Source organism: Sphaeroforma arctica (assembly GCF_001186125.1).
Source record: "Sphaeroforma arctica JP610 unplaced genomic scaffold supercont1.127, whole genome shotgun sequence".
Taxonomy (NCBI): domain Eukaryota; class Ichthyosporea; order Ichthyophonida; genus Sphaeroforma; species Sphaeroforma arctica.
Window position 1 is genome coordinate 34,292 of NW_014040431.1, and position 24,043 is coordinate 58,334.

Genomic DNA, 24,043 nt, shown 5'->3' on the forward strand with positions numbered 1-24,043 from the left:
ATGGCATGGAGTGATGCGAAAGGCGCGAATACGTCCTCAAGTGACACATTACTCATACAAGGGAAGTGTTGATGTTATCGAATGGAAATTGTTGATGTTGACGAAGGGGAAGTGTTGATATCATCGAAGGGGGAGTGTTGATGTCAATGAAGATGTACTTGTTCTGAATCCCTCAAACCCCATATGTAATCAACATACATGTCGGACGATATTGAAGACTTTTCACGAGTAGCGGCATCGGCCAGTCTACATCTACTTCTACATACATCTACATCTGAACCTGTACCTGATATAAACGCGCCCAATTGGCCAGTTTAACTGAACGTTCTTGTTGATGCAGAGTACACGAACTCAGCGGAACCATATACATCGGATGGTAGTGGAGGCATATCTCCAACCTCACTAACGTCTACATCAACGAACGAGATAAACTCTCTCAAGTGTCCGCCTGAGAAGCTGAGAGGTGCTGTGAGTGCAGAGTGCAGTAGCTCAGATAAAACCCGAACAGACACTGATGCATCTGGGACTCGATCTAATATAGCTACAGTACACACCAGCGCATTGAATACGGGTATGGAGAACAACGACAACATATGTGCTGATACGTCTCCGAGTCCGCATGCGGGAGATGGTGTCATCGGGGAGTGTTTAGAGACGGTTAGTGCCCATAGTCTCGTACACAACGTCCTTATCAATAACAACGTGTGTGTGCGTGTTGATTCGAATGATGCAAACGCACACAATGTTGAGACAGGTCCCGCGACAAAGGACACTATTCCCTTCCCGGTTGGGCGCATGGAGGTGAATACAAAGTGTATAGTTTGTGGGGATGATGTGTGTGCACATTGCGGTGATAAAAAGAGTGATCATCAGGAGAACAATAGTGCTAGTGATAGAGATGGAGATGAGACGGCTCCCCATACCAATACACAATCACATTGTCGGACGAGAGAGGATTACGCCTGCGATGCAGAGGTCACAGCAACAGAGTGCACCGATAGTGTACCTTCTTATGTAACACACTCAGTAGATGGGTTGTGTGCTATTTGTGGAAGTAGCAGGGACTTAAAAAAAACGTGCGATGGCCATCGTATCGATCATAATGGAGGGGAGAGGGAAAGGTGTGCAACAATGTTCAATGCAACGCCATTAGCGCGTGTTATATCCGGAGAAGGGTGGGCTTTAGACAGCAGCGAGACCTCTCGCACGAGCCGTACGTCCAAGGGGAAAGGGACTATGTTTAGCATGCCGTGTACCCAACACGTGAGAGAGGTGGCATCGGATACTTTCGATGTAGGTATAGGCATGGGTATGGACACACACGCAGACGCCGATGAGGGTGCACCCACCCCCACACACACGCACGCACACACACACACACACACACAGTCACCTCCTAAAGTACGCAGCAGCTCACGCGTGTCCTTTCGCATACCGACTGCTGCCGCTGCACGCGCGTCGGCTAACGCTATAACAAATGCCGAGGCGTCGTCTACCATGGAAGAGGAGGATATACTGAGCATCTCGAGCGACCAGTTAGCCGACACGCACCCACCCGCAATCCACAGAGACGCGAGGGGGTGCCACAGCAGCACCAGCAACCCCACCACACCCACAGGCGCAGGCGTGCGGAATGCGCGCGAGAGCGCCGATAGCAGCGGCAACGTGAGCAGCGCATACGGCAAGGCTAACCTCACCAGCGTGCTGACCGAGGGCCATGACCGCATGAACACCACCACGGAAAGGGGGCGCAGGATGCAGGAGGGCAAAACGTTAGCACGCTTTGCCGCCAAGTCGTTTTGGATCGTGCTGCTGGTGGTGGCCGTGGTGACCGTTCCGTTTGCGGCGGTGTTGATCGCGTATCTGATGGAAGACCGGTTGTATCTGTGCGAGTGTAACCCGGTGCTGGCGCTGTCGATCACCATGGTGTGTGTGAGTGGGGTGCTGCACTGTGGGATCATCTGGCTGTACGCGTGGCAGGTCATGAAACACCGCAACCACCCGGCCATCAAGCCCCGCGGGCAGCACTTCCTGCTGCAGCTGTGTGTAGTAGGCTGTATCGTCCCGGTGATGGGCACGCTCAACTCGCTCGAGTATCTCGGTGTGTTGCAAGGCATATGCATCTTCTCCTACATCGGCGAACCCTGCGCCCATAGCCCGACCCAAGCGCAGGCACGAGCGGATCAGACATACTTTGTGACTACTTGGTCCGAGGCCCAGGGGCTTGTGCTACAGCTGGTGCATATAGCCATGCGCTTCACCACAACGATGTATTTCGCTGCGGTAATTGCGCGGCAGCGTATCCTGTACATCCTCTTTGTGGGTGACCGCCGCACCCGCACCTACAGCCGCCGGCAGATGTTCTGGCAGTATCTGTACCCCAATCTCATCCTCCTGGTCTGTTGGGCCATCACCGAGACCATGCTGTTGGTGTTTGTGATCAGTGCCTTTCATTCCGATGTGTCTCGCGAGACCCATCTAGACCTGACCGTGGGGCTGTGCTTCCAGATTGCGTTGGTGCTGGGGATGCTGGCGGCCTTCTGCTACTACGCGCACATGACGCGTTACGTCGAGCTCGTGTTCTCGGACTACTGGGCCAATCTGCGCATGATCAGCATCTTCACCTTTGTCAGCGTGGCCATAAGCGTGGCGCGTCTGGTCAGCGCCACGTCGCTGGTAGTGGGCCTCATGTACGGGCCGCTGGAAATGGCGTTTGTGACGCTGTACTTCATGGACAGCTTCACGGCTGCGCTTATAAACATACACCACGGCATAGACCGGGTTAGCCTACCCTCTGCGCCGTCGTTTGTGTCGCAAGCATTGCGTAGGTGGTCTACCGCACCCACGCAGAAACAGAACCTGGTTAGTAAAAGCCATTCATTAGACAAGGACGACACACAGGGCAGCCAAAGCGTGCCTACCGAGCTATGATAACAAACGGACACGGATTGCAGAGAATATTTAAAGGTTGTCGGACATGGATAGTCGGGAACAGAGAAGGCTGTATCTTCTGCACGCCATAGTATACAGAGCAAGTATCGCAAAAGAGGTCCGATGAGGATTGGAACAGAATATAAGTAGGAGTCAAATGTCTATAGACAAGTCACACAATGTCTACAGGCCAGTCACACGATGTCTAAAGGCAAGTCACGCAATGTCTAAAGACAATTCACACGATGTCTAAAGACAAACCACACATTGTCTACAGGCACTCGGTATTGAGTGAATCAAAGTACGGGTGCAAGCCAACGCGTGCCCACAGAGCTGTGATAGCTGACAGTAGCTAAGTGATATTTCAGGTCAGAGAGCGTGTTATAGCCGCAGCCGAGTGTCAAGTTAGAAAACAAGCGGTGACACAACAGGCAGTAGTGTCACACTAGCGGAGGGGACTACTACTCTATACAGGTTGCTTCTTGGTGCTAGCGTTGGGTGAAGCGCATGCTACCCTACCCCCGCATGAATACGACGTGAAAGCGGTTATATAGATGCCACTCTCGGTGATGAGAGTGGGCCGGCCGAGCACCGCTAACGACTGCGCTATGAATAGAGATAGCTATATTTAGAACACGATTGGCGAGTGATGTTCCAAGCGCGAGCACCGTAGCCCACACCGTACGCGAGTGTGTGCTGTGCGTGTGTAGGTGTGGCCTGTGAAAGGCCCTTTTAGCACATGGTCAGCTGGGGCGCAGATAACTCGACGCTTTCGGTCAGTACAATCGCATCGCATGCAGGCTACGCAGGATGTGGGTTTGTGTACGTCGCTCTGACAGCCACCATGCTTGAGTATTAGAATAGAACGGCACGAAATAGCTCTCTAGTGCGTCTTGGCAGTCAGTTGTTGCACCATGAACATGCGCGTAGTTCTGCGAGCGTCGCATGCTGCATGATACGCCCGTTGTGCATGCGTCTAGTAAGTGCTTAACCTGAACGATGCCCTTGGTAGCATATTCATAGTGGCGTTCTGTGGGGGGTGGGGTGGCTGGGCCAAATATAGAACATGAGTGGTAACGGAATAGTAACCCTTTGTCATCTCGGCAACCAAGGGAAATGGTGTCCTCGTTCCACATTTGGTCGTGGTGCTGTGCATTGCGTCTGGTGCATGAGATATGAGGTACCATGTGACTATAGGCAACCACGGCGTCAGTGATAGGCGCGCTCAATGAAGAGTACCATACAAAGACGGCTGCAAAGAAGCTGGGCCAAATATAGAATACATACCAACGGTGTATGAGTATATATGTGCGACGCCACCGGATCGAGAGGGATTTAGGGGCAAATAAAGAATTTAGATAGTATGTATGAAATGTGAAGCACGTGGCTGATGTTCTCCGATGCTGGCGTGATGTGCTAGTCTATGCGATGATTACGGTCTATGCACGTATTAGTGCGTCATACAATTACGAGATCAACAGATATAGGGTTCAGGTTCAACACGCATGTGCAAAAAGTGAGTCGACAGTGGCACGGCACTCGAGCGAAACGCACCCCGAGTCGTGCACGTTCGTATGGTGAGTGAGATGATACGAATTTTAGCAGTTGATTTGGAACTTGTCACAAAATGGTGGCCGTTTTTGTATTCTATGATTTTACGACAGAAAGGTTTGTGATACGATGTTTATCACCTGCATCAGGTGGTCGAGAGAAGCCCAAATATTGATATGATGTTATAGTACTACGGGCGGAAGCCATGCCACGGTCGCATAACTGTCGTTGCGTTCAAACTCGCCACTGTCTTACACTTCCGTCACTGCATTGTCATATCCTGGTAAAGCATTGTTTGAGTATGTAACGAGTTACTGTAGGTGCATTGGCATAGTATCGTCGTGCTGCAGTTGAGGCATTCTGTCCCATCGCGTGCACCCGTTTGCACTAATCCACTTCCACCACAAGTAGTACCGGCGAGTCCTCTGTCGCAAGGTAAGTATGAATCTTTAGGCCAATACCAAATCGGTTGTGTAGTGGCTTCGCCGCGATATACCGCTGCAGATGGGGCCGAATGCGGTATGCACATGTTCAAAGGTACACAAGTATGAAGTTGTTAGTGTACTGGATGAACGATAGCAAGCCTGTAAATGTGAAAATATAATTATTTGTGTAGGCTACTCCTGTTCAAAGGTATATAAGTATGTAATTGTTAGTGACTGGATATACGATATATGGCATGCCTATAGATGTCAAAATATGCTTATTTGTGCTCATGGTCGTAACCTATGTGTTCATGTGGTGTGCTACTCGCCAGTGTCACCTACAGTGAGAATATGGGCGTGTGTATCTCGTCCTTGTCCTGCTTCCTGTACAGTGGTATTTTATATATATTTTTCTTCCTGCCATTTGTTGTTGATTTTTTATCAGGATCTTCCGAACATCTGTTTGCCATATATTTCGGTAACCGTGTTTCTTATTGAATACAAACCTCAGTACTTGTGCGCAAAAGTATTAGATAGGTTATGGCAGCTGGCATAATCACATCCACATCGTCACAGCAACTCTATTTCCCACAACTTTCCCGGGCATCAAAATATCGCAGTACACCGATGTCATATGGTCTAATCTTATGAGTAGTTCAAAAGCCCTCGATATCACTCGATTTGCAGACATTATGTGGGATGCAAATGTTCTTACCTCTATATGTTGCGTGCTGCGCTTATGTATTAACCCAAATCCATAGTTTTTAGTCAATTTTTTGGCTTCTACTGTTTTGTATACACGTGTTGCAGTCCTTCAGTGTACTTGATTGCCTAGTTCGATTCCCCAAGCTGTGCCTATCTTTGTTGTATCTTTCACGTCCGTGCCTGGTAGCAAATATTTTATCCGATGAAAGATATTACTTCGTCTAGCAGGTAAGTTGTGGCTCACATCATGGGACCAGTCATAACGGACATCGATGTCGCATGAAGCCGCAGCTGTGAGTGCAAAGTCGTGATGTGGGAACCCTACTTCAAATAAATCTACGTTGCAAATCACTATCGGTCTTGTCAGCGGAGTTGATGATCTGTTTATGTGCTAGTTATGATCCATGTTGCAGAGGTGAATGTATTCCTTGCATCTTGCAGAGAGTATGATGTGGAGGCTATTTTTTTCAAACACGCGTACAAAACCTCTTAGTTCATTGTATTCTGCACTCGCCGTCTGTTCATGTCATTTCTAGTATATGCACAGCTTACAGCTTCTTACGTCCGTGACGGTCTTGAAATTAGTCTTACTTTGCCATCTTCAAACTTTAAAATGGAATACGAATTATCATTGACTTGTGATTGAGATCAAGCCGTCTCAATATCTCCAAGCATGAGGTTTAATTAAATGAGAGTACCCTCTCGCTGAACAGAATGTACCTCCGCGATAAAATAGAATCGGTAGATTGGTCCTCGCAAGATAACAATTGGATACAAATATTGGTACATCAAAGTACGCTTAAAAGTACGACAGTCCAATAATCCTTGTTTAGACGTGCCAAGGCGGATGCAGCCAGCGGTAATCGCAGTATATCATTTAGGACAATAGGCTTTTCGAAATAAACATATGGGTGGTTCCTGGCGAGTAACGAATTTGACATCTATATTCCACCTTTTTCTATCAGCTTCTTTCTATACAAATAATCGTTGAGTGTAGTACGAGTTTTTTTAACCGAAATCTGACTATGCATACTTCCTGGCGAACATTATGCCTGATTTCTTTTTGCCACCTATCTCATCAACTTGCCTCTAAAACGTTTCAATATACTTCTCTCATGAAATTGGATCTTTTGTCGCTGATGTCACCCCTGTCGACAATACAGCGTACAATAGGTAGTCACTTCCTGTCGTGGAGGATGGTTGGAGATCTTGATCGAATTGATCATTTGATAATGGGGTGCGATTCAAACAATCTCTTTTCATTTTCATAATAAGAATTGCATCGCTAATAAGAATTGAAAAATAAAAGAGTGTTTCTATGATGAAAGAGACACATTTTTACCTTCTTGACGCATCTGCATATAGTGCCTACTTACTAACTTTGAAGTCAAGATTTCGAGTCCAAGGCGATGGAGACCTCAACTGGCGTGGCGTAATGTCGAGTGTCTCTCTAAGTAATCCTTAACGATATACTGATAGAGGGTTACATTAACAGGAAGGTGTGATTTGGGGTTATTCGTGACCAAATTTTCCTCGTTTTCTCGATTGCAGTTAGATATGAAACCAATAAGACCATTTTCGTCGTTTTGGAATATCTTGTCATTTTCATAGTAAGAGTTGCATGGCATGATAAGAATTGCAAATATAAGAATGTTGCTATGTTAACTGAGTTGCATTTGTACCTTCTTGACTCACCTGCATATAGTACATACTTACTTACTTTAAAGCGAAGAATTTGAGTCCCGGGCGATGGAGTGGCATGATGACGAGTATCTCTCTGAGTAATCCTCGACGAGATACTGATAGAAGGTTACAATAAATGAGAGGTGTCATTTGGGGTTCTTCGCGACCAAGTTTTCCTCATGTTGCAGATTGCAGTTTGACATGGAACAATCAAGACCATTTTTGTCGGTTTAGAGGGGTTTTTGTAAAAAGAATGCGGAAGAGGGTAGTAAAAATTTCAGACCTTGATGAGGGTGAACAGTTTTTCTTCATAGAAGTTACTGCAGTTGTAGTTGGTTGTTAGCTACTTTTTCTTTAGAATAAAGTTATGTAGTTGAAATGAATTATGTGTGATTGGCGAATATGGCTCGATTGCCACGTTCAGTCCGCGTGTATATTGACACAATGTTCGGCGATTTGGCCAAGATAAATGTCTAGCACAAATTACAATCTATTAGTAGATTGATTTCAACGTGTGGGCAACAAATACAACCCGCGATTACACAGAGCACTCCGTGTACTTAAGGGCCTATCAACTAGATAAACTATAGCTATAGTTGCTACCCAGCGGTGCTTCCCCGCCGATACCCATATGTGCATGTATAGGGGAAGAGATCATAGTTGGGCTGTAGCGCTTTGTACTCTTTACGAGTGCTGTGGTGATTTACCGACGGGCTAATTTGTAGCGCTAGCTGTCTAAAAGTAATCCGGCATAATTATACCATAATTTGTCGAGGCTGAGTGTTATGCCGTAATGAAGTGTACCTACAGAGTAGTTAAACTCTGACTGCTTGATGGTGGGTGGAAATCCATTTCGACTTGAATGTCGAACGTAGGTTGAAGTACTGGTTCAGTATGTTAATTTTGGATAGGTCATCGTCACATCAGCAAACAGTACATATTGTCAAATTTCGTATGTTGTTTCTGTACATCGGTATGTGTGAATTATAAATGGCAACTACGCGTTTACTTCGCTGTATTGAGCGATACAGTTATATTCTCATTTAGCGGCAACCTTGAGATGTGTTCCGCTTCTCTACAGCATTTCTATCTTGTATATTCCTCATTCAGGGTTCTATTCACATAAAAAGATTCATCGGTCAGGAACTGGACAAATCAATGATAAGAATAGTTATACTTTATTATAATGTAAGAGCTATTATTTATGCCACATGTATCTGACCAAAAGGGTCTCACAGACGAGATGTAGCATTCAATGATATACTTTAGCTTGAATAGCGCTAGTAGTTTATACTTACATGCTAACTTCTGAGAATATTTCGAACAGTAAATTATGAGTATCCAGTTGATAGTGCTGTATGTTGCTGTGTGTCGTCCATGTGTCGGATTCATCCGCTGTGGTTATGACCGAGTATACTTACCTGTTTTCACATAGTGTACGTCAACTATGACGTTTGAGTGATTGTGCTAGTCATCACTAACAAGAAATGTATCAGTGGTGTTGTATTAATGCAATGTGTAACATAATAGTAGATTATTTCATAGCGCTTAGAGAGACATTCATCACATATGTAGACTTGACATATGTAGGCTTCATCACATCTGTAGGCTTTTTACTCTATATGGTTGTATATATTGGAATCCTTGCTTCTTTCATATTACAACTATAGAACGAATGCGAATTTACGCTCAGTTTTGACGTTGCTATCGATTAACATAGTAATAAATGAATAGTTCGAGAATAAGTGAATAGTTCGAGTCTGTATCCATGTATTGGCAATAAAATATACATGTTGTGCATCATGAGATAAAGACAAAAGTGTGTGTCGGTATCTGCCAATAATATACTGCTAATAAACGCAAGCTAGTATGTCGTGGATATTGTGATCAAAATTAGTGCAAAGTAGTGTGATACAACTAAACAACTTCGTGTTATTCAGTGTCACAGATGAGGCAAAAGAATACGTAATGTACCACAATGTAAGATTTCAAACATGAGATACGCAAATATAGTTTCATCGGTTTAGCAATTAGTTCATATAACTTGAACTATCACTTCACCACGAAGTGAAGCGCTAGGGCTACATGCAACTTTCGATGGACAACATATCGACAACTATGTCGGTATTCCAAGTCTTCACTTCGACCTCTGCCGAGAGACAATACTTCCATCAGATGTACGTTCACTGATGTTGATACATCGATTCCTCGTTGATCTTTTGGTGCATGCAGCAGAATCAGATAAGCGGATCAAGGTACACATCTTCATTAGTTACGATACGTTTGCGTATAGAAGTATCATATGGGAAGTTTTTTGTTTGATCGAATATTTGATATCAAAGTAAGGAGCGAAGTGCAATCAACTGCTGTGAATTGGCATGCTCATATGTTCATATTGTATGTATGTATATGTACAGTTTGTTTATATATTTCGTGTGCAACACTTGTACAATATCCACAATAAATTATCTGTGTATGTATTTTATGTGTCTATAATGTCGGCAACCTATTGGCCAAACATACTACCATAAGTTATCAATTCATACTATCTCAAATACTACAAAGAGCTGTTCGATACACCGATCAATAAGGTTCTTCAATAATTGACATCTGTTAGAGAGCCATTAGGCTCCCGTTATATGTGGCTTGAATAATATAAAGTTCTTAGTAGAAAACACAATCACTCACTGATCACCGCACTACGATGTTTTACATAATCAATAAAATGTCAAAAACATTCAAATACCCTATTATTGCGAGGTGGACTGTATAGATATGGTCTCCCCGACTGGAATCTGATGAGGGCTCCACCATCGTTCAGTTCATCCTTGAAGCATGTACAATAACTTTTATTGAGTGATACCAAGTGACGCTGATTTCCGTCTATGTACCGATGTGTTCGAGACTTACACTGTCTTCGCTGCTAGCATACTTGGTATGTAGATTGACTATTATGTTTTATAACAAACTACGGTTGAACAAATACCCGTATTCTCTAGTAGACTACTTCCCTCGGGTAAACCCTCGGGTACTTTCTACAGCCTCCGGCTTAATCATAATAAACATATATTCTTCAGTGAGATAGATTGTTGTTTGGGCCGCAAATTCTCAGCTGCCCTTTATGTCCGAAAAGTATCAATCTATGGTTGCTGTAGCACACAAGTCGAAGGTATACTTCCAATTCTATCTAAATTCTACCCACAATTCTTAAACTACATTTCACGTACATTTTGTTATCCTGTTGCCGATAAGGTATATTGTAAGTGTTAAGCTGCTATTTTGTATATCAATGTCCTATATCCCGTTGTATTGTTTAAGCCGTATTTCCAACTGTAAAGCATATCGAATTTGATCATCGTGTAGCATTGAGTGCGGTGTCGCTCTGAAAATCTTTCCTCTGATTTAATATATTCATTCACTTGTAGTGATAGTGCATTCCACTATCTGCTGAGAGAAATGCAATTCTTAATCGCACTACATATGCGGCCTGTTACCACGTTTGTTTCATTGCTTTGAGCAATCAAAAGTATCGCGCTGTTGCGATACAAAGTGTATGTATGAATAAGCGATGAATGTGTATTGTTACAAGTAGCAGAATCGAAGAATGTGTATTGTTAAAAGTAGTAGAATCAGTGCCGTATATTAGGATACACTACATCCAGCGTGCATTCTTTTTACTCTCTTGCGGGTTCCTAAAATACTATACACGACTGTTGGCAATATACATGATTCAGTAGGATATCGTGGTCTCCGCAATTGTCAGCGATTGGACCATACAGCAAAAAAAAACAAGTGTTATTGTAGTTTTACTTTTAGATTGGATTGTGGTATTCGATGTAACGCCATACATTTTTTTACCAAATATGCTATTCTGGACGGTTGAAAATCAATTTTTACGGGACAACTGTTTCGAATAATTATATGAAACCGTTGGGTACTTCAATGCACATGGCCAACAAAAGCATCGACACTACCTCGAAACCTTCAAAATTACTTGTAAGAACCGATGTAATAGATTAAAAAACTAGTCTCTTCGTGGTTGTGGAAACTTAGGCTCCTACAATATAGGGTCTATTCATTCGTATAATACAGTGAAAACCCTCAAAAATACTTTTAATGACCGATGAAATAAGTAAATATGTATAAACTTCGCGGCCGTGGAAACGTTGGTTCCTGCAGTATAAGATATGCTTTTTAGTATAATATAGTGAAAGTAACACGTGTATGGTGCGCTGCTTGTACTGTTTATTTCTACAACGACTGCTAAATGACCGTCTTTATCAAGCTCAAAACAATAGTCTGGGTTGTAGCTAAGATTATTGTTGTCATTTACTCACTTACCAGATATGCGTGATGAAGAATGACTGGGCGATTCGGTGGACCTTGCTTACTAATCCTGTTTGCATTTCTATTCTGCAGGGATAGCGACTTATCACATCGTGGTGTTATGTGGTGTTATTTGAAGTCACGGCCAATGCCGTAGAGAAGGTAGGTATAAATTTCAATGCAAGAAGTTTCGACGAGACATGAAGCATTTTGATTTCGCTTTGATACCTCAATGTATCATAGCCCTTGCAATATAGCATACTGCACTGTATGTATTGAGACGCTGGTGGGTTGTAGGTAATTGTACTTGAAAATACGATGGACCGAACTCTACTAGAGGTATATGAAGCTTCCTCCAAGCCCTAATGTAGTTCTTATTGCAACATCTACAGACCGGGGAGTAGTATTTATATATGCCATTATAGTTAATTGAATCCAACACAAGAACCAATTTTCAGAATGATCATACCATATTTCAATTGTTGGAGTGTATTGAAGTGGCTACCATGATCATAAGGTTTTAATAAGGATTATCGCCTTAAGATATGAAATACAAACCAGTACGGTGCAGAGTGATTTATTTTAGTTCAACAACGCCTGCTCAGTTCAGATAAAAATATCAATTTATACGAGAAAATTTATTAAAAGGACAGCCTACCTTTTTCATGATCTATAGTATTCCGCACCATTGTCATGTGATCTATCTTGAGCTAATAAAAAATTGCATACGTTTCGACAGTCACTTTAAGAGTCGAGTATCCGTTCATATAGTTATAATTGAATAGTTGATACTAGTTTACAAAATATAAAATCCCCAGTATGGCATTTTCTAAAGTGTTGTTGCCGTGCTGTGAAGCTCTTGAGTGACTTTCCAACTGCGGACAGTAGTTCGAAGCTTTGCGACAAAACTGACAATTTTTGTCCATTCTCCGATTCACGAGCTCTATCAATCCGTACACATCACAAAATCAAACAGATGACAAAAAAATTCAGGATTCAAGAAGCTCTCCCCCAGAACAATTACCCTCATTTTGACCAATGAACCTATGACACTGTCAAAGACATACAAACCTACTCCACGTGTATGTACGTACACATTGTACACATATATATATTTCATACACGTGTATATCTGCGTGAAGTTTCGGTCTATGTTTCGAATAGCCAGCAAACAATAAATTATCTTGTATAGCAGCAGCAAGCAACATCCTTCGCGTGCAAACATACTGTAGTTCCTGGAAAGAAAGAAGAAATCTTTAGCCGCTACACAATAATACCCCGAGAGGCTGCGACCAGAGAATGTCAACTTGCAACCGTATGTAGCTTATAAACGTGCCTGATATTGCTATACCGAACATCAGAAACTGCAATGGAAGAACAGCCATGATGACAACAGACGGAATGGGGTCGGCAGAGGGTACGACGGGTTTCTCAAAGTATAAATGCACAAAGACGAATCTGGGGATAACTACATGTGTATAAAATTGTATAGTTAATATCATTCAAGTCGTTTTCTAATTTAAGACTAGAAGATGCTTTGTGTCTACCTTGCGCTTGACATACATAGCCGCATAACTTACCATATTTATCTAACTTCTATGTGCTCACTCTTGTAGCAGATAGGAGCACCTCAAATTTAGGTAAAACTGTGCCACCTGCTGTCAGTGTTGAGGTCAAAAAGTTTGTTACTTACTTCCTTGCTGTCACTTATGATAAACCTACAAGAGATCACATTGAAAAGTTAACAACTCGGTGTGGTAGGCCCTTCAGACACCTTATGTTTTATGCCTGTAAACGTGAGTGGCGAAATGAATGAGTTTTCGATTCAGGCCGTCTGTAGATTTATCTGACATATCTAGGGACTCACGAGAAATTTGTGCTCCGTACTGGGCCATTGTAGAATACAACAAAGCACAAACAACAATTGTGAAAATAATACGAAGCTGCACATTCACTAGTCCTTACAATGTAACCTATAGATTGACAACACCTGCTTGGCATATATAACTTTGAATGGTGTGGTCTAGAGGCAATGAACATCACTCCTTTTAAAATGAACGGGGGATCTGCAGAAAATGAAGTCATTCTGTGAACGCCTTGTAAACGTCGCAGAACCACTGAAGATATGCCGGTTCTTTGACCAACTATGTGTTTGATTCTCAAAGTATTTCTGGCGTGGCAAGAGCAAGCACATAGATGACTAAAGCTGTGAGTGGCTACTCGCGAGCATAGTACACTGTACTCCGTACGACCTAACCGATAGACTTAATAATACGGTCTTGGCATGAGCTCGAATGATTGGCGGCAAAAATATGTGGGGGGTCGAGAGATGCCGAACTCAACTTGTACAACTGGGCTGGGGATCTGCAAAATATGATCAACGCATTTGGGATGCTTAAGATGGCAACACCGGGTACTATGATCTATGAGCTCGTGAAGTTGAAAGCAGATAGTATTTAATTTAAGTCTGGGCCTGAAGAACATCTCGACCAAATCTGTGAAGCGTGAGAAATCTAACTCATGATTTGAGGGATATTCTGACTGCGCACGGATAGTGTGCATCTTATATATTGTATTGGTATCATGCAACAAAGGCGGTGCAGGTCAGAAAGCGATTCAGTAGCGTCTTCCCCCCCCCCCCCCCCCCCTATGTATATAGAGAGACCTCGCGATGAATATAATAATGTATAATTTTGCGGGAAAGTCTTCCTGAGCATGGAGAAAACAACAGATTTTTTAATAATGAAGCAAAAAAAATACAAGCTTTGGAATCCTTGACACAGCCGTCCAAATAGCTGCCTGGGTCAGACTACTTCCAGGATATGCACCAGAGGTAACTATATACATATATACATACTCATATATACGTAAGTAAGTACACATAAGTAAACTTTTGTTGCACATCTGCAACAGAGGTGCATCTCTTATTTATATAATGATGCACTAAAAACACTCTGTTATTCTCTAAGATTAACTGCAGCCACAACTCTATGGTGGTGATATGATTTCAGTACAAATGACTGATATTGCCGACTACAACTCGGTCTTCAGGGAGCTCATGGCGTTTCCTTGATTGTCGAATGTATTGCATACTGCGAGAGGCGGATGCTCGCATAAATTGTTCTACTCATATTATGGTGCAAACCGCAAGTAACCAAATACTTTAATTACGGTAGAGACCAGAAAAATCACAGACACCAGCACAGCCGGAGAAAATCGTGTAGGCCTTTGTCAATCTTATGCATGTATGTGTATTTTGTTGTAGATATACATCCTGGTGTAGGTGAATATAAACTAGCTTTTGTTGCAGGCTATGCATAGCGAGATATGCCCAGTACCACGAACATGCACTTGGGTTTCTAAACGCTTAAAGCAGTAAATTATAGATAAATATATCTTGTGGTTTCTGTTGTCAACCTTGCCATTTCATCCGTGTGCATTCGCCATCATGATATCGATGTTATTAGCATGCTTGGTGTTGCTTCTTACACACCACCTTCTCGTGAAGTAGGTAGCGACTTTGGGACCATGGTATCGGCGCGAATTTCACTGCACCACTAGATTCCCTATGACGCTGCTCCGTGCTCACAATTGTAATCACCGGTCGCTTCGCATGTCTAGCGTTGCGACTCCCGCACGAGAGATTTCAAATTTGTTCTTTAATTTTAGATGAAACTTGCTGTTCAACGTATATCATAAAAAAGGGAGTATCTTCAGTACTTAGCAGTACACCGGTCACTGGAGGAGAGCTTTAACACGTATTGGGAATATCTGCTTGTAGGCATCGTTAACTCATCCTGCACGATGTCGTCACAAGCGAGAACTGATAAACTCTGGTGATCCCCTGAAATTGCCAAAATTCAAGTCATACACTGTGGAATGGTGTGGTAGACAACGTATTTAGCATTCCCGAGTTTAGCATTCCCCACGGTATGCATAGATCACGGTAAGAATAGATAAATATCATCGGGAACCATCTTGAACCCCGCTCTTCATTCTAGCGGCAAAAATGTACCATCGGTTGTGAATGTGTTCGCAATCAAATTTATTTTGCTTTTAATTACAACAACTTTGTTTATATGTTTCTCTGCATACCTTGTCGTGTGATCAGCGGTCAAATGCGCACCTTATATATATTGCGGTATGTTTGTCCGTGAATAGTCTCTACCACACAAGCGTTGACACGTAGAGCTGGTGCACTTGAACTATTCATCTAATTTAGAAATGTAAGATTCGGTCTATTAAGACGACATTAACGCCTTAGAGTAATTAAACGCGTAGGTAAAATCTAAGTATCGTGATAATTTCAAAGTAAAGAAACGAAATGAGTCTTTTAGTAAAGTTAGGTATGCCTCGTGAAAACAGCAATACTCTGCGGGATTGTGAGGCTGAGACATTGCCTATATATAATCCTCTCAGTACTGTTTTCGCCGAAGGGATTTTTTTTAGTGTTTCGTTGTCGCTCTATTAGAAACTAGGGTATGTTTCGTTGTCGCTCTATTAGAAACTAGGGTATGTTTCGTTGGGGCGAATCTGAGAGACTCTTAAAATCCTATTTTTAGAAAAAATAGTAAAAAGAAAAAGAGAATACTCTCGATGTCTTTTGTTATTGTCTTAACCAATAACTTTCCACTTATCAAGAATTACCGACTTAGCCTTCATCAGACTGGCACATCTGGTTGGCTGATCAGAGGTTAAACTAGGTAACGTGAATGGTCCCTAGAAACTATATTCGGTTGAGCCATCTCGCTACCGAAGTATTCAGATATAAATAAATTTGGAAAGTAAATATAGTTCTATTAATAGGACTAGACCAACTCTTATGTTTGGTATTCTACTGGGGCCTTTTAATGGCCTTGTCCAAATATCTGATATGTATAATGGAAAAGGTATTAATTAATAAAACCGTTAAAACCCATTTAGGAAACTTAAGTTCCTCGTGCTATTAAGAGTACGTTTATAGTTTGCGTACTGCTTAAGAGTACGTTTATAACATAGAGTCTAATGTGGAGGCCCGGTTATTACAGAAATTAGTGTATCATTAGCACTAGCCACCTCCTGTACTCAGGCATCACGAGCAGTTTCGCGGCCTGTAAGTACTTTTCTATTGTAGTTGTCGACAGTGTTTTGATTGTCACAATAGGTGGTCGAATAAATCTTTCGAATGCACATATACTTTCTCTTTCACTGCTAAACAAGACGGACTCGGTATCACAAGCAATTGGTTAGAACACTTTGCTGGAAGAGCTTATTTTCTTTGTATTCTACCTGAAGTATTGTGTGGTAGGAAAACGTTGGTCAGCGCGAGCCTCACACACAGGAACCGCTTTCCCTCCGATACAACCTCTAGAACGAGTACATAATATATCGTGATAGTACATACTTCGACTTAATCTACTACAGCATGGAAATTTTAGTTTGCACTGAAAATGAGAGGGCAGTACAATATAGGGCACCTACACACCAATTTTCAATCGTCTCCGAGCATATTTTGGAACCTTGCCCAAATGTACAACGTTTTCTGCTGCCACACTGTTTAGGATCAGTATTTTGTCTGATTTGATTAGCTACTATTTTTTTCCCACTGGTTTTTCATTAATTGCAAACGTAATTCACTTTTTGACCTTTAAACTTCATCAAAGTGTGTACTTTAGGATCCTACGTGACCACAACATTTCAGAAATCTATTTATCTGCGACGTTTTCTTGTTTTGACACTAGATATTCACATGTTAAATCGTGATAGCACGTGATTTGATTTAATCCATTGCAGCATTTGAGAGGAAGTTGGGACACATACTAACAAATTTGTATTGTCTCCAAGCGTACTTTGGAACGGTGATTGAACGTGTAGTGATCTCCGCTGCCAGGATCAGTATCTTATCTGATCGTAAAAGAATTATTCTTATTTTCACTAGTTATCCACTTGTTTTCCACTAATCGCGAACATATTTCACTTGATAGTCTTTCAAATTCATCAACGTTTGTGCTGTATGATTTAGAAAAGATCTAAGAAATCCTTGACATTATCTAGCTCTGTAGTTGTATGTTTATCTACTAATATAGTTTTTGCGGTCAAACGACTTTGAAGGTATCATAAAAATACGATCTGCGAGGGACTGCAGCTAAAGAAATATGTAAATCACAACGTAAACATCTTTTGCGAAACTACATTTCGTTTCACTAAGGGCTTAGTAATGGGTCTTAACCAACTTTGCATATTTGTCCTAAAGAAGAAAGTGCCGATAGAGTGACAGCAATTTTAAATAGGATGAAAGTAAGTATCTGTTGTGCGCTGTATTGGAAAACTTAGCTACTATACTATGAGGGACATCAATAATTTTACGCATATTTACAATGAGGCTACGAACGTAGACAGTTTGGACACCCCGCTTATATTGTATTCTCCTATTTAATCACTGGTTATCGTTGCACCGGCTACGCTACTGCATATGTATAACCAGGCATCGTACATTACAACTAACAAAGATTTGTTGCATGAGTTATCCGGGTATGGCACATTACCGTTCCGACATCGTTGACAAAATTGTATGCAGCTTGTTTAAGATGTTAGTCTGTCATGAATACAGAGATAATATTTAAAACAGCATTTCACGCTATTTTAGTTGATTATCGAGTTCGAGTGCAACAAATACGGGCACGTTTAACAGTATATTTGAACAAGTACTGCAGAACGAACTGCAGAACGAATTGCATACAGCAGAGCGGATTGAGGGACGGAAATATTGTCTGTATTCATACCTGCAAGTATGTAAATCGAATACTTTACTACTGTACCGCAGCAAAAACTTGGAACGCAGAACGGTGCCCAATACTTGTTCTGATTTCCGTGACAACAAAGCGCTGGGGTTGGTAGCATTTAAGCGTATTATCGCCACGATAATATATCACATAATGACTCTCTTATTGAATTCAGACCCTGCCTCTTATTCACCACTCAGTTCTGTTTCAGAACACCAGCTGATGTCTTCGCTTGCAAAAGTCACATCTGTTCTCACTGACGACCGAACTCTACAACCAATCAGGCTTGAGGCGGATCATCAAAGATCTCCACACGTACCTCGTACTCGATCATATTCCCACTACCGTACAGCACATACTCCTGCACATTCTCCTAAGTCATACCTTCAGGCTACAATGGCAAACATGCCACATCGCACACCACTTCTGATTTCTCCAGATAGTACTAATCCTCTGTTCAACACCGAAGCCACCACGCATACGACTGCAACGTTTAGATTACGCGAACACCGTCCCTAGCGCCATATACTTTCGAACTTCTAATATAGACAAACCTATTACAAAAATCAAACCTGCTCTCCTAAATAGACTCGAACTCCGCACAGTTTCTATCGTCAATATGGTAATGCGACCATTGAAGTGATAGTGAGATTTACCTATATCTACCTCGTATGCCAAGTGGTCACAAAAGCTTTCAACTGGAAACGTAACAGTTACGCCCACCCCACGCGACTTACAATTCTAAGCAGTAAATAACTAGATTACCGACGTCTCACAGGAATGCTCTCCAATGCATCCAATATGTTCGATCATAGACACACGCAACTTTGATTTTATGTTAGATGATACACCCATTTCTGATTACAAATCAATTTCTGAAAATCAGAGAAAATCAAACACTAATTTCATCACAACTCCCCCTGCCGGTCGCACCCAATCACGGCAGCTCTCAGACTGCACCTGATACGCTCTCATTTAACCCCCACTCCACACCCACAACCAGTCCTACTACAGCCACTGGCACGGCAAACACTACTCCCAAATACTATACCCACAGACACGCGCAACACAGCCGCAACCTCTAAAATTACACCAGGTCCGCTACGACCACACACAGGATGACAAAAAAGAAGCCTAGTGTCTATCCTACCGCCCCTCCCGCCCTGTTGGGCGCTATTTTTATTAGGCGAAATCGAATATTGATAAGTTTTCGCATTCGATTTTTTTGTTTGAAAAAAGGTGACGTATTTTGAGCCAATTAAACCAAAGTAATTTAGTCAACTCCAATCAATCACTATAAATTTTAAAATTTGGGGTTTTCCGAATTTAATAAAAAATAACTTCTATTTCTATTATAATTGTATATGCATGATGTGTAAGTGTAGCTCAATCCTCGTCGCGGGGATTTAATTCCCGGAGGTGTGCCATGAAGCAGGCCTTGTGTACACCCATACCACACGTACTACATTCATCCCCAGTACTGCATTTCTTCTTCAAACATCCACTGTACTTGCAGTACTTCCGATAAGCACGCAAACCTTCTACAACCTCCCCAGACTTATTCTTTCTCTTTCTCGTTTCAATTTTTTTGATGGGAGTTGCATGTGCGCCTACCCCAGAAGTAGTTACTTCTGGACGGATTGTAATTGCGGCTGTAACTGAACGTGTAACACGTGACTCATATTTATTGTTAATTAATTCCTTTGATAACATCATATAGTAGTTTCGTTGATCAACCTGTTTCTCCGTTGGTGTGCGAGTCCCTTTGTACAACAACAAAAACATCAACAATGCACATAGCCAGCAAAGAAGTACCAAAGCGTTGTGCCAGGTTCTAACCTCGAGTTTTTTCTCAAGATTGAGTGTATCCTGCCTGTGTCTACTATGTCTATCGACGATATCGTTGTGTGTAAAATACCGATATACTAATTGGGGCTGTTGGCAACGCACTTCATTAGCTGCAATCGTGTTACTGTCATTTCTCACTCTCTTACGAGAGATGGTGGTACCCGGCTTAGGGATGATATTATTTATTTCAAAAAAGATAAGTTACAATGTATGTATGTTATAATGAATGAACGTATGGTATGGCTCTCATAGCCGTTGTAGTGGTTCGGGAAAGATCGATGGGAAGAAGTGGTCAGTAAATTCCCGTTTGAAGCTTGGGCCAAGTGAGTCGACGATGGAGGATATGCGCGGAGTCAATTCGGGCCGGTGCTGACAAAGCACTGATACCATCAAATGTGCCATGTATTCGCTTGCTGACCTACTAAGTAGCGTACCCACCTTTGTGGTACGGATCGGGTCTGCGCCGTGTACTGCCGTGGAATGGGTTAGTGCAGTGTACGAAATACCGAGTAGGACCAAGTTATCCGTCATAATTCGGTCGAGGAGCGAGGATGGGGATGAGCCAATGCCGCACCAGACCAGTGCTGATGAAATACATTATATTTCTATCAGACCAAACCAATGCAATATACTGGTTATTAGCTGAATCTGTGGTCACCATGGAGAACCAATATCCCTCTCCAGTCAGTTCTTCGCGGCCCAGAATCGTCATGGGAAACATCTTAGTGGCGGTCTTAATGACACCAGTAAAATGCAACCTTTTTCACGCAACGCAGCGGCCGTGTGATAGCTAGCAAACCAGCTAACACCATAGACGGCACGTACGCTGCCAAAGTTCTTCTGTACCAAACGCAGAGTTGTCGCTGTACCATGTTGATGGTCAGTTTCATGTTTTCTCTCGTCATCCGCCGACTGCACAAGCTCCAACTTTAATAAAAAGTGGCCCTTCCCGCAGCAAGCAGTCCAGATATCACAGCCGGACTCCGGCTTCCGATCCCTAGACACGTAATGGGGCAGGACCCCATTGAGCCACTGGCCACCAATGCTGTACCATCGGCTCATACTCTCATCCGCGCAAATCACGCTGCTGGCGGTTATTGTGTGATCCTTGTGATCATTGATAGCGTCTACAAACCCTTTCACAGGAGACCAGCGGTGGTCTTGACTGTTTGGGTTTAGTGTGTCAGTCGTAGTCTCCGCAAATTGGAGATGCTGGAAAATAGCATCGAATTGTAGGTTTCGGTCTATCAAGGCGATATTAACGCCTTAGAGTAAATAAACGCTTAGGTTAAGTCTAAGTATATCAAAATTTAAAAGTAAATGAACGAAATGAGTATTCTAGTAAATTTAGGTATGCCTCGTGAAAACAGCAATACTCTGAGGGATTGTGAGGCTGAGACATTGCCTATATATAATCCTCTCAGTACTGTTTTCGCCGAAGGGATTTTATTTAGTGTTTCGTTGTCGCTCTATTAGAAACTATGGTATGTTTCGTTGGGGCGAATCCGAGACTCATAAAATCCTATCTTTAGAAAATAAAAATAAATAAAAAATACTCTTGATGTCCATAGTTATTGCATTAACCAATAACTTGCCACTTATCAAGAATTACCGACTTAGCCTTCATCAGACTGGCACATCTGGTTGGCTGAACGGAGGATAAACTAAGCAACGCTAATAGTCCTTAGAAACCTATGTTCGGTTGAGCCATCTCGCTACCGAAGTATTCATATATATATAGATTTGGAAGGTTAATATAGTTCTATAAATAGAACTAGACCAAATCTTATATTTGGTATTTTACTGGGGCCTTTTAATGGCCTTGTCCAAATATCTGATATATAAAATGGAAAAGGTATTCAATTAATAAAAACCGTTAAAAACCATTTAAGAGTTTACGTACATTTAAGAGTACGTTTTACGTACTATCAAGAGTACGTTTATATTACAAGATTCTAATGTGGAGGCCCGGCTTTTACACAGCCCCCACCCAGCTTTGAGACACAGGAGAAGCAAGTTGCTCAATCAAGCTGATTATGGGTTAAAAAAGCGAGAAAGGAAAACGGGTGGACAACATTAAGTAGCATAACGTATAGTTAATGTTTCTCAGGCGGAGAAGTTAAGCGTTCTCGGATACCCTGTGAGTTTTGGGTTTAGGTACAGTATGTCCGTGGTGGTCGACTGGACGTTTCATACGCTTCAATGTTTTTGGAACATCCGAAGGATGAGCAGTAAAGCTCGGGATAAACGCTGTTGGCGGGTAAATTTTAACTTCCGTGCCTTCAGACGATGGGAACAAGCAGTATTTGTCAGCCTGTGACTTATGTAGGCGTTTACGCCATTTTCTGTGAAAGGACTTTAAATAGTCCTGATTGTCAAAAGCGTCTGAAGTTAATTCAGCGATTGTACCGTCTATAAAGCGTGTACGATAGGATGTATATCCTCCTTTATCCGTTCTCCATATAAAATCTTTGAATTCGGAGCGGTCAAGAGGTGCAGTAGAATCATGTCTTGCGAGAATAATCTCAGTAGTCAGAATCTGACTAGTGCCTATATTTAAAGCACTAGAACCGTCGGGGTTATTAACCTCATAGGCTCCACTTTTAGTGTCGGCTACAGAGATTATGTATGGTCCTATTCATTTCGATGTTAGTACGGTAGTATCGGAAATACTTTGACGGATGTTAACTCTGTCTCCAACCTGATACTCTGCTATCTTTTTGGTAGCATTCCATCTATTTTGCCTTTTTAATAAGGCCACATTACGTGACTCTCGCAAGCAAGGATATACAACGTTGTGTATGCGTTGTACCTTCTCTAACCATGGTAACCCATGGTGATCAAGTTCGTCCTTGTTAAAGGGTATTTGTAACTCACTATATCTGCTACGAAAATAATGAGCGGGTGTTGTTCCTGTAACCGGATCAGCACACTCGTTCATATGTGTTTGTACCCACTTAAGGTGGTACGGCCAATCATCTGCATCATCCGTTAATGCAGTACGTAAGAATAACTTATGTCTTCTGTGGCGCGTTTCATTAGCGCCTTGTGTTTGCGGTATATATGGTACACATCTTTTATGGCACATGCCTGATACGAGTACTAACGATTCCATTATGTCATCGCAGAACTCGCTACCGTTATCAGTGCACATGATACCTGGCCACCCGTGGTCAGCAAAGACTTGGCATTATAATTCTGCCACAGTCTGCGTACTCTTGTCCTTTAAAGGATAGAGCAAGTTATACCGTTACATCATATCAAAGAAGTGGCATACGTAACGGTCGCCTTTGTGCTCGGACGTAGGCAGGTCAACCAGATCAATGATGACCCTGCGCCATGGAACATCTTCAGTCACACTCTTAAGCGGTGCGAACCCATAGCGCTTACTCTGGTTGAGATCACAGTCTGTACATGACTGATATACTCTGTCAACTAAAGTTGCCAGCTTAGGGTGCGCGATTCCATTTCGCTTAGCATCTTTAAGTGCGTCTACTACGTTCTGGTGCTTCAGCTTATGGTTTTGCGTCAGCCAAGCAAGAATGTTTTTATCATTCTGCTCCACCAAAATAAAGGTAGAGTGTTGAGAATCCACTTGCGAGGTCTCTAAGTCTGTAGTGTTTCCAGACTCTTGTCCTTCTTTCGCATGAGTGTCATGAGTGCGCTCGTGTGCGTTTGATACACCTGACTTATGTAATAGTCGCATTATATGAGTATATACTTCGAGATTATCTTTCATTATTCCCTTTAAAAATAGGGGTTGAAAGACTTCGGGCTTGGACTTTATGTTATTAAACCGAGTCCTAGCTAGGG

The 24,043-nt window shown here is 42.4% G+C and overlaps 3 protein-coding genes across 3 annotated transcripts; 2 read left to right on the plus strand and 1 right to left on the minus strand.

Annotated features, from left to right (window-relative positions):
* Nucleotides 1-3,318, plus strand: SARC_02743 (hypothetical protein; the record flags this gene model as incomplete). Its single annotated transcript, XM_014303477.1, has 2 exons — nt 1-40; nt 341-3,318. The coding sequence occupies 2 exons, from the start codon at nt 1-3 to the stop codon at nt 2,929-2,931; spliced, it is 2,631 nt and encodes an 876-aa protein (XP_014158952.1). The 3' UTR covers nt 2,932-3,318.
* Nucleotides 3,319-18,355: 15,037 nt separating this feature from the next.
* On the plus strand, nt 18,356-19,183 carry SARC_02744 (hypothetical protein; the record flags this gene model as incomplete). Its single annotated transcript, XM_014303478.1, has 1 exon — nt 18,356-19,183. A coding segment is annotated over one exon (546 nt), but the record flags the coding sequence as incomplete, so codon positions are not given.
* Nucleotides 19,184-20,750: 1,567 nt separating this feature from the next.
* On the minus strand, nt 20,751-21,292 carry SARC_02745 (hypothetical protein; the record flags this gene model as incomplete). The annotated part of the gene is made up of 2 exons (XM_014303479.1): nt 20,751-20,963; nt 21,056-21,292. The coding sequence occupies 2 exons, from the start codon at nt 21,290-21,292 to the stop codon at nt 20,751-20,753; spliced, it is 450 nt and encodes a 149-aa protein (XP_014158954.1).
* Between the last annotated feature and the right edge of the window lie 2,751 nt (nt 21,293-24,043).